The 12,096-nt window shown below is 43.7% G+C and overlaps 1 protein-coding gene across 1 annotated transcript; it reads left to right on the top strand.

Annotated features, from left to right (window-relative positions):
- Positions 1 to 8,167: 8,167 nt before the first annotated feature.
- Positions 8,168 to 11,889, top strand: LOC133913458 (AP-1 complex subunit sigma-1-like). The gene is made up of 8 exons (XM_062356625.1): positions 8,168 to 8,301; positions 8,396 to 8,489; positions 8,662 to 8,748; positions 9,322 to 9,413; positions 9,523 to 9,631; positions 9,715 to 9,750; positions 9,881 to 9,967; positions 11,582 to 11,889. The coding sequence occupies exons 2-8, from the start codon at positions 8,487 to 8,489 to the stop codon at positions 11,651 to 11,653; spliced, it is 486 nt and encodes a 161-aa protein (XP_062212609.1). The 5' UTR covers positions 8,168 to 8,301; positions 8,396 to 8,486; the 3' UTR covers positions 11,654 to 11,889.
- The last annotated feature ends 207 nt before the right edge of the window (positions 11,890 to 12,096 follow it).

Genomic DNA, 12,096 nt, shown 5'->3' with positions numbered 1-12,096 from the left:
GTGTGTTAACACTTGGCGGGGAAACATAGATGCATCACATCTGATCGGATCATCATAGCTTTTTGACTCAGATTTCATCAATGTCTAAAGCCAAAACCCTTCTGATTTAATGATAAATAATTACGTCTCTAACAAAAGATAGGAACCCTTGCAGTTGGACTTTATTTCTTATTTCATATCAAATTATTCAACAAACAATATGGCTCCCAATGGGGCTTCATTTAGTATTCTTGTAAGAAACTGCAGGGATAATACAACCCAAATACGGAGAGGGGGATAGTAGGTGTTGGTTACGAAGTCACCAAACCAGAGAAAACCTTCGGCCCTGAGAGAGAAAGAGTCGAAGGCGGCGAGATGCAACATGTGTTTACGGGGAGATGAATAGTCTATTTTTTTCCCGTCCAATCAGTTACAGTAACGTTCTATTTATAATTCGTACTCAACCACTCCACACCATAATTTACAGCATTACCCCTCTAACTGTCACATTCTCGGTATATTCGGGGGTTGGTACCATTGAGTACATTTGCACATTTACAATTTTACCCCAGATCGCTACACGGGCTTCGACGGACGCGCGCCTTCGCCCGAGTCCCCATAAAGCCAGCCGCACACGGGCCCTCAGGGCACCTTCGACCAGCCACGATGCTGCGTCCCGAGTCACCCTTCAGTCTCTGCCTGAAGTCCCGCTAGAGGCTTCGCCTGCACTGATACTTGGCGCCACGGGTCGACCTTCGGTCTCCATCCGAAGGCCCGCCAGATGCTTCGTCTGCGCTCCCTGAAACACAACTGTATTATTCGTCATTGAACAGCCACCAGTGGACTTCGCCTTAGGATCCGAAGGGGCGCGTAAGATCATTCCCCAACAGTAGCCCCCTACAGGTAAGGTTTGTCTTCGATAGGCCGAACCTGTGAATCAAATAATATATCTGAACGCCGTCCCATTTGGCCTGTCGAAGACCTCTGGGGGCTCATTTTACCTTTTAGCAAATAGTCGCCTCATGTTCATCATCCTTTTTCTTTTTTCTTTTTTAACTGATTTTTTATATACGTGAGGATATGACCATTATGCCCCCAAACAAAGATCAGGGCTCGATGACACTAAGTGTCTTCGTCTCAAGCTGAATCGTCTTTTACGGTAACTGTTCAATTTCCGACGCACCTCAGTTCAACCGCCGTTAACACTCCTTTTCACCGCTATAAAGCGCTCCACCCGACGCTTCAATTTTCACCGCTTGAATCTGCTAAAGCTGTAGCTCTCGTACGAAGACTCTCGCAGTCACACTTTTTTTCGAAGCCTAGTGAGAATGGCTTCGAGAGGCAAGACAAGCCGTCCGAAGACCTATTGGATTGGGAAATCTAAGGTTGATGAAGAAGTCCTTGTTGGACTAGTGAAGGAGGGTTTGATAAGCGATGTTTCGAAGGTTAGGCTCCCGAAGCGCCAAGAGACTCTAGAGCCTGAAGATGATGAAGCTATTGTCTTTGTCGACTACTTCCGAGCAGGGCTTCGCCTTCCTTGCGATAAGATGGTGCCCAAGGTTCTGAAGCTTTTTGAAATATACCTCCACCAGCTGACACCGAACGCCATCGTTCGGCTCTGCCTTTTCGCTTGGGCGGCGCGTTTCGAAGGAACAAAGGCATCGGCCAGGGCATTCGCCACAGCCCACAGGCTCCATCACCAACTGAAGCCGGTTTTCGTGCATAACGTGCAAAGCGAAGCCCACTATGGCTGCTTGAACTTCACTTATCGCGCTAGTCTGGCCACGCTAGTCGTGGCATACAAAAACAAATGTCCGAAGGACTGGACGCAGTGGTGGTTCTACCACAAGGTGGACCGAGAGGAGTTTCTCGTGTCCAAGTGCAAAGAGGTGAAGGGGAGTCATGCCCTCGATGTACAGCTGGCTCTCAGAAGGCGGCATTTGAGGCCTTCACCAGGTGCGCGAAGCATCTGACCATGCGCGATCTCGTAGAAGAGTTCGTGGCATCTGGGGCGTGGCCCCTTAGTCGGGGCTGGACCATCCCGAAATTTGGTGACAAAGGCCCGAAGGGACTCTGCCATCCCCAGCTGGACTTCATATGTATTATCTTTTATCATGTTCTTAACTACACTTCGGTTTTGTTATTTCCTTACATTGTTTACTTTGTGGCAGACTTGACGGTAGCCGAAGTGGAGATTAAGGTCATGTTTCTTCTTAGGAAATTTACTCAAGACGAGCTAGAATTTCCTTACATTGTTTACTTCTTGGGAAATTTACGGGGTGCGGTGGTCACTTGTCATAATGAGCTAGAACTGCGGCTTGGGGTTGCCAGAGGAGTAGGAATCTCCCGAGTGATGCTCTAAAGGATCACAAACAATGTCCATATTAGTCGCCACGGAGGGTGGGTGGTCGCTGCCCATTGCCAGAGAATCAGGCTGTTCCTGTCACCGTGAAGCAGAGGTGCTGTAGGAAATCTGACAACGCGAACGGCAACGAAGGTGGTTAACAGGCAGAGATGCTGAGCCAGGACGTGCAGAGTGTGTTGAAGATCGGCTCGCACGTCCCAAGGAAGGCGATCCAGTAGGAGACTGGGCCGAGGCAGATGGGGTTACGGGAGGGCGGCCCATAGTTGGAGAGCTCAACCCCAGAAAGGAGCAGTCTGTAGCCGCAGACGCTATGGAATTCACAGCGGACTTGGCGCGGCAACGTCTCTGTGTGTACACCAAATGCACATCAAGATGGTGGTATTTATATCCATCAGGATCAAACTACAGGTTTGCTATTCTGTCTCATCAAGATAGAATTTTGTTTAAGTAGTAGGTGACGTACCTATCAACAGCAATTCACTTGTGATGACTTTATCAATCTTCAAGCTCTGTATCTCTGATCTTCAATATGTGTTATATGAGTGCATGTATATGATGGCGTGAGTGTGTGCGTGCATATGTGTGTTGTAATGAGGTTTTAAAAAAGACCGATGCTATTTATCAGGTGCATGAGTTTTCTTTTTTCAGACGATAAATCAGAGCCATTCAATCTCAATCCGACGATACAAATCATTTTTTTCTACCTCATGTCTCCAATGCACTGTTATTCTTCTTGCTTTGCCTTATTCGCTCCGTCCTCGTGCCGCCCACCTCCTCCTGTCTCCAGCGACATCCTTACCGTTGGATCTGCACCAACCAGCTGTCACCATGCTAACAAATCCAATTTTGCACTCCCTGCTGCCAACACCAACACTCGATGAACCCATCCATCCGAACTCTAGCCCCCCTAACTTCGTTGTCAATTGAACTCATGTGTTTACACTAGCGTCTTAAACATGATCTAATTTTCAGACACTGAAATTTAGGAAGCGTGTTTGAAAAAACATAGACGTTAACTAACTTTACAGAGTGAAGTATAACCCCTATTTTATTAGAACTAAACAACATCATTAATTCCACCGCAGTTATTGACGTACGTTGAATTTACTACACACGCCACCTAGTATAAAACACATCTCTGCCTCCGGTTCCGACACCAATCTCGTGTAAGCAAAGCCTGCTTGCGAAGCACGACCGTCGCCAAACCGTGGAAATCAAAATGGCCAAGCTCGCCGTCCTCGCGGCGGCCCTCCTCGTCGCCATGGCCGCGGCGACCATCCCGTCTGCGCGGGGCGCCCGCACGCTGGAGAGCGTGGAGCGCGTCACCATCCTAGAGGCCTCGTCGGTGGCCAAGGCTCCCTCGTCGTCCACGGTGCTGGACGTCGCGCCGGCGCCGCTCGGCGCCTTCGACGTCCCGTTCGAAGTGGCCGCAGCTGCGGACGGCCCCGCCGCGGCGGGGTACCGTGCGACCGACTGCGACCATAAGGTGCCGGTGTACGGGCCGTAGGTGGCACACGTACGTACATTTCGTCAGGAGTACTTTGCAAGTCATGGGTCGATTGTCACGTCCAGTCGTCGTGTTTACTGGCTTTGTAAAGCTGTGCCAAACCATGCAAACGGTCTTGAGACAATGTTGATCATGTGATACCTGAATAAGAGAGAGATCTGCATCTCTAAATACACGCACCTTATATATAGCTAATCCTTTCGAGCATGCTTGGAGTATTTTATTTTTGAATTGAAGGGTTCCTTTTGATCAAATAGGGAGGTAATATCAAGCGAGAATTGGACTTAATTAAACAATGTGAATGATAATATGATGTCGTAAGGTGTACCAGTCATTCATGGAAGAATGAGAATTACAGTATGACAACTAGGTTATGGCTCACACTAATCATCAATGAAACAATAAAAAGGAACTCATACTGTAAGACTCATGTTAGGCCACTACATAGGGCCCGGTAGGACCAAATACTGTAGCCTATTCAACCTAGACGAAAGTTATGAAATACACCCCACTCGTTGTCCTATACAAAATTACATGCAAACCTGTAATATATCACCAATTTTGCCAAATTTGGTCAACCAATCACGATTCATGCATATTTATGGGCTATCGTGTCGCATTATCCATTAGATGTTATCTTCAATTCTTCGTTGCATTTCACATTTTCACTTACCCTGAGGTTATAGGTATTTCTCGGAAGGAAATCGTCTGCTGTCATTACTATATATTAAAGCCAGGAGTGTCGGTGGTCAGCCGCGTTATCCACGTCGGTAAAATTTTTTTTAACCGTCCGATCTATGTCTTGTGGTTCTCGTTACTGATGTACCAATCCACAGTGAAATCTCTAGAAGCAACTGGTGGATGGCTCGGAGAGAAAATCTTTGCCTCACACAAAAATTGGAGCCAGTCACTTACTGACTTCTCCCAATTCCCAATCCCTCATGCATTGTACCCGCCTCCATCGGAGCTCCTCCCCTGCACCGCCCACCCTCCTCTCCTCCCCATGCCGGTGTTGGTGGCTCTACCTCCCGGCGCGTTCGTTGACTCCTCCCGCATCGCACCTCCTAACGTCGCTTGGGGAGAAGCGGCAGCCGCCACCTCCATCTCCTCGCAAAACTCTACCGTCTCTGTCTCCACCGTCGTAGCCATGTGCAGCCCGGCCGCCTCCTCATCGCTCCACCATGAGTCCACGGTGCCTTTAGCAATTTGCGTCTGATAGGTGAGGCTTGTCCTCCTTTTGATGTTCTTTCATTTTGTGCCATCTGGATTAATGCTATCATTTGAATCTGATATGAATTATAAAGACATATTTTGTTTATGTTTTATGAAAAATAACATCTTTGAGAGAAATTTCAAATCAGATGAAGAACCAATCAGATTAAGAAATATAGCCAATGTGCTCACGATTTCCATGTAAACCTGTAAGAATACATTTAGAGAAGTCATTGAAATTGTCTGTTGCATGCAGATGGGCTTCTCAGCTGTCAACAAGGACATTATTTCCTGTTTAGAGCTTTTGATATGACTAAACATTTTAGGCGGAATGAAGAACTATATTTAGGTGATACCCTCTCTGTTAGGCATCTCCATTTCAGCCTTGTACATATGAATTGCGCGGCAGCTTGCAAGTATCATGCTTGCTTTCTTAATTTCTTTGTTAATCCATGTTCTAAGTGATAACATTGTCTGAAAAGATGTTTTGCAGTTGCAGTCAAAGGCAATGAAAAGGTTTGGAGAAATATTGCAAGAAAGTTATATTTGAAGTTCTAAAACTCCTTGTACTTATCAACTGTAAGTTACAACTGGATGGTCCGCGTTTTCAGTTGAATTAACAATGAATATTGTGCTGGAAGAGACTATCGTGAGATATGGGTGGAAAAATGATGGTTGGCCATAGTTTTGGTGATGCTTTGTAAATTTTCCTTTACTATTTTTATAAGATTAAAGTATAACAGTATCAGTAAAATTGTCTGTCCTAAAAATTCGATTGATCTTTCTGTATTCATCCAAAATTTTACTACCAGTCTAACACAATAGCTGATCAGTTGGCTCTCTTTTTATGTTATTACTGATTATTTGTTTATGTTATTTACATATCTGCTTGCCAATACTATCTATGGTGTAAAGCTATCATTAGCTAGCTTTATATATTATAAGGTAATTAATTTTATGTGGTGTTGTGTTTACATGGTTATATGTATCATTTGGATGTGTCCTTGGAGTGTTCATATTCAGTTTAATATTGACAACTAGATTTTATAGGTAAAATAAATAAATTTTAATGAGTAAAAGTTGTATTGTTTGTTGTTGAATCATTTAGTTAATCTGAACTTCAGCACTCATTGATGGAAAGAAAGCACAAAATAACATTATAAATGAACCAAAGAAAGATCATGTTTAACTTTGGCTTTCTATTTGTATTGTTGTTGTCGTCTTGGATAGATAAATAATTTCCTTAACATTCTTTATTGGTAGCCTACATAGTTACGCACTTATTTTTCTTTAGTAGTAATATAGAAATTATCTATAGGGCAAAAAAATGAGCTGCTATTAAATTGTTCTGTTTAATTCTATCCGTGGCTACAGATCATATCTCTTTAGTATTTAGATAATATATGTCTATATGCTTCACAGCTAAGATATCTGTTCATATTCTTATTTTTTACAGGAAACTTAATTGTAAAACCTGCGCGATGAGAGTGAGGAATGTCATCGGGGCTAAAGAAGACGTTGTTATGCTTGGGTTTAGGAAGGGTCACTGCTTTATATTTTATACATCACTACCGGTTAATACTACTAGCCGGCAGTGATATCTAGCTATCACTTTCAATCAGTAGTTTCAGTTGACAATAATGATGAAGATGGACATCAGTGTCGGCTTAAGCAGTGATGATTCTTATCATCGTCAGTTTATAAATCATATTGATTGATTCTTTCTACGTGGCTTATGAATCGGTAGTGATAGATCAAACATATATGATCAATTTTGTAGCAGTGAAAGCTCGCTCGCGATCATCGCGAAGACCCATAAAAATGGCCAAACTCACCGTCCTCGCAACCATTCTCCTTGTTGTCGCCGTGGCCGCGACGACCACCTTGCTCGTGCACGGTGACGCCGTGGCCGCGACGACCACCTTGCCCGTGCACGGTGCCCACACCCTGGAGCGCGTGACCATTAATTCCAGACGAGGGCTCCTGGCCTGTGGCGGCGCTCGGTCACTTCAACGTGCCGTTCGAAGAGGCGGTGGCGGATGGCCCTGCCCCGGCGGGGTATCGAGCGAGCGACTACGACCACAAGGTGCCGGTGTACGGCCCGTAGGTGGCGCATCTTGTCACGTACGTTCAGACGGGTTACAGTGAACATGCACCACTAGCCTTTGCTAAATCGTGTGTGCGTTCTACACGAACAATGGGATGTGATCTTGCTAAAATTACCACACATCCACCTTCTATCTGACCGTTTCAAAGTATTTCATTCTTGAAGTGTTGCTTTTGGCTATATTGTAAGCTGTACTTGTCATGGATAGATGAATGAGAATTACGGTATGGACCACTGCATCATGGCTCCAACTTATCATCTTCTTTTTAGAGGAACCAACTTATCATCTAGAAAACCATATTATAGTTCAAAGTTGATCTCCCATGGTTGAAGGATGGTAGAGTTTGGGTTGCAAGCATTTTCTGACCTAAAAAAGCAAAAAGAACAACGTGTTTCGAGTGTCATGTCAGACCCATCACAGAGCTTCGAAAAGCATCAACAGTAAGGCCTAGTATCTATAAAATTCAAGGCCCAGTACCTTAAAAATATTATTCACACCTCTAAATTTAAGTCGACCGTGTGAACATGAACTCGAATTTAGGCGAAGGAGAAAATACAATCGTTGGTGGTGGTTAGAGTTAGAGGTTTTGAGATTTTGAATCTTCTGTGGCTACGAAATTTAAAAGAGGTCTTAAGGAGGAAGACCAGCTTGACAAAGGAGGCAGGCTCAGAGACGGAGCAGCGAGGTGGTGGGAACGTCATCGATCTTAGGCAACAAAGGGTGGTTGGTGGACAGTGCCGAGGTGAGGGTGAGGGGAGATAGCCTAGCAAAGTCTGTTAGGGCGACGATAGAGGAGACGGTTGGAGGCGAGGGAGCTAGCGGCGCTGTACCGTGCGCAAGCGAGATAAAGAAGAAGAATAGCAGGCGTGCGGGAAGAGAAAGAAAGAACCACATCCGTCGGATCTTGATGGCTCTAATTTCATGTTTCTGAAATTTAGCCTCGCCTAATTTTATAAGGCCCAAGAGGCCCAGTAAAAATAGCCTGCTCAAGCTCAACCCAAACGAAGCACACCCCTTACCGTTCCATTGCCACCACCTCTATTTGGACCCCGATTCCATTTCCGCGCCCGTCGGCTACACCTGGCCACCGGCTTCTCCGCCCCCCGCCACCGTCTTCGCCTCCGTCTCCGGTGGGTGCTCTCAGCTCGACAGTGTTCATCACGCTCGCTCGCGTCTCAGTATATCGCCAGTCGTTTCTTCTCACCTCTCACCCCTCGTTTCCAGATCTGACCTACCTCACAGATCCAGCCATCAGTTCTCCTGTGCCGCTGCGCGGGAGCCTGAGCGTGCGGCGACCTCTCCTGCCGCGCCGCCAATGGTAAGATCCTTCCCTCTGCCTCGTAATTAATTCCGCGATCTGCTGCATCGTTGTGTATGCGCAGAGCGCGGTGATCGTACGGGTTCTTGTGGATGGCGGTTACAGCTAGTGCTGGATCTTGATTGGTGTACAAGATAGCTGAAATTGCCTTCTTTCCTGTGCGTTTTTGCAGATTAATTTCGTGCTCCTGATCAGCCGCCAGGGCAAGGTGAGGCTCACCAAGTGGTACTCGCCTTACACCCAGAAGGAGAGGACCAAGGTCAGCATCTTATACTGCTCTCTGTGTGATAACACATGTAGTTCAGTTTCTGTTGCTGTGCTCTGAGTGCATCTCTAGTAGTGGATGTTAATTTCTGCAGTGGTTAAGACTATTCATGACAATTAGTGTGATCTATGCGTTGGAAGATTTTGCAACTAATTCTGTGTTTGAATAAATCGAGTAATCAACATTTAACATAACAAGCTGATGGATGGTGGACCTTTTTGTAATGCTAATTTTTCTATTCTTATGCTATGCATATCGGTTGTTTGACTTCTAAGCTATATCTTGATCTAGCATTCCTGTTTCGATGCAGATTGTGATGGATGGTTGTTGTTATTTAAACTTGAATATATGCTCATGGTGTTTTTGTGCCACTCGTTGTATTTGATATTTTGATGTCTGATGATGTATCTGCTACGTTATAGCCTGTAGAGCAGGCAATGGAACAAGTTCTTTATACAGCAACACATATTTTACATTTCATCTTCTGAATCCATAAAATATGTTTTGTTGGTGAGGTGCATTGTACTGGAAAGCTTATTTCTTAAGTTTGCTAATCATGTTCAAAAGGTCATTCGTGAGCTCAGTGGCCTCATTCTTACGCGAGGGCCCAAACTCTGCAACTTTGTCGAGTGGAGAGGTTACAAGGTTGTATACAGGAGGTATGTTCAGCAATGCCGTTGACTTCTATTGTCTGTCTGATAGGTTATGATGCCTTCACGTATCTGCTTGTTAGCTATTGATGTTTCTGTGTATAATTATGGTGGCCAGGTATGCCAGCCTGTATTTCTGCATGTGCATTGATGCTGATGACAATGAGCTCGAAGTCCTTGAAATTATCCATCATTTCGTTGAGATACTAGACCGCTATTTTGGCAGTGTGAGTGCTTCAGTATTCTGTCTCCTAAGGAGTCACATTTTCATATCATTGTTTTGACTGTTTCTTTTTTTGAGCTTCTTTAGGTATGTGAGCTGGATTTGATATTCAATTTCCATAAGGTAATCTCTTTTGCTTACTGCCACTGAGGATCTGGGATTGGACTTAGTCATAGGCAACTTTGTGCTAGCTTTTTGTCATGTTTATGGGTGTGTAGTCATGTCCATCAGTGCCAATTTTCCATTTTTGCAGGCCTACTACATACTGGATGAGATTCTCATCTCTGGTGAGCTTCAAGAATCAAGCAAGAAGAATGTTGCAAGACTAATTGCTGCACAGGTATGAATGCTGACATTTGGCTAACCTATTCTTTGTATTTTCCTTGAAAATCCATATATTTTTTCTGATTAATTAAGAGTGTAGAATGTGTGGTGCTATGAAATTTTGTTTGTTCGTTGAATGCCCCTCGGTCCCCCCCCCCCCCGGGTGATTTAGTAGAGGTCTGCTTAAATAATATGTTAGAAAACTCATCATATTCTAACACCTTTGCCATGCTAAGGGCATATTTTTGCCGCGCGAATCCAGATTGAGAATGTTGAAATATCAGCAAGCATCAACAGAAAAAAAAAATCTTCATCCAATGCAAGCACCCATACGCAGGTTATTAAATTTTTTCAAGCACCTACCTAAGCATCCATCCTCTCCAAAATGCTACATTCTAGATCCATGAAATAAGTGAATACCATGAAAAATTCCAGTAGTGGCATGCTTTAGTTGTGGAGCTATCTGCGTACGCTGTTTTCTCTCCTTGTCACGTATTTTTTATTTTTTTCTAAGGGAACTATCTCACGTATTTAGGTTTGGCTTGATTTGAGATGATGACCATCCCATCCAAATAGAACTAACAACAACAGTAGCAGCAACCACCGCATTTGCCCCAAGCAAGTTGGGGTAGGCTAGAGATGAAACCTATAAGATCCAACTAAAAGGATGATGAGAAAACAATAATGATAATAAAGGTACTAGTAATAGTAAAAATATTTTTTTTTAAATATATCACGGTTTTGAAATATGCCACTACACTTTTGGTATTTGGAAAGTGTTATTATAAATATTCTAAATTGAATCCATGCCATTGTGAATTTCCTAAAATTGGATGCATGCCATTACGAATCTCTTAAAATTAGATCTATGCCATTATGAAATGTGCCTGGAGACTAAGGTAATAGCACGGATCCAATTTCATTAGATTTATAATGACTTTTTTTCCAAATACCGAAAGTGTAGTGGCATATTTCAAAACCGTGATATTTATAATGGCATAGTTCTAAAAAACCCTATCTAGTAAAAAGATAAAAGTAATAATGTTACAAGGAGATTAATTGCTAACTTGCACACGCTTTTATCCGTGGATAGTTCTTTAGGGATATTCCATTCCTTCGAGTCTCTATTTACAGACTCCAAATAGAACTAACTACAAAGAAATGCTCAATCTACTATTTTGCCCAAGAGTGCATGCAACAGACCATACTTAATCCATTCAGACCTGTGGCCAGAAAATCAGAGGCAAATAACGATTTGGCCCAAGCGTTCCTCAAGCACTGATAGGCAGTTACATTCCCAAGCAATCTCAGAGCATCGCTGCTTGCTCAAGCAACAAAGCCAAGGAATAAGCACCGACCTCATCCTAGATGGCAAAAACAAAACTGGTTTTCTTAGTTAAGCACCTGCTTTGGAGATGGCCTAACTGAGTTCCTTTTTTCGTTTCCATTTAATTTATGCAAAACTTTTGCATGAACTAAGGCGCAAAATCTGCTTCATTCCCCATGACGCACAAATACCCAGGACTGTGGTCAGACACAAATAGAATGCTGTATTTATGAATTAACTGCTATTAGAAGGGCATAATCTTTTTGTCCTAACCAATTTCTTTCTGAAATCTGAATTGCGCAGGATTCATTAGTAGAGGCTGCTAAAGAGGAAACCAACTCCATAAGTAACATTATTGCTCAGGCTACAAAATAAAATTCTATGCCGCTTTGATGCCTGCCCCTTCGATATACAAGTAAATGTAATGCACTAGACGGCTAGTTCATTTGTTCTGTTCATTAAGGAATATGGCTTTCAAGACCCCAGAATTTGAGCTTGATGTGTAACTACATTGTATGTGTTCCCGTGCAACTAGATTTGGGACGTTCCGGATACTCAGGCATAGATGTAAATTCATGATGTTATAAGTGCGTTATTTCGTTTTGATCTCATTGATTGTTTATGGTGTTATCTATTGTCTGAAAACCGCTGCAAGTTATCAGCATGTGTTGTGATGCTTTATGCTCCTCATTTGTTTTGCCTGGGTAAGTAGGGTTGGGACTTAGAAGGGTTGCTCACTATTTTCATTTTGCTTCGTATTCGTACTCTTGTGTCTGCTATACTGATTTGGTGTGGCTGGCATTGTCGAAGACTGACAG

This window comes from Phragmites australis, chromosome 3 (assembly GCF_958298935.1).
Source record: "Phragmites australis chromosome 3, lpPhrAust1.1, whole genome shotgun sequence".
Classification (NCBI taxonomy): domain Eukaryota; kingdom Viridiplantae; phylum Streptophyta; class Magnoliopsida; order Poales; family Poaceae; genus Phragmites; species Phragmites australis.
Note: the sequence above shows the minus strand (reverse complement) of the source record. Positions and strands in the feature narration are given on the sequence as shown.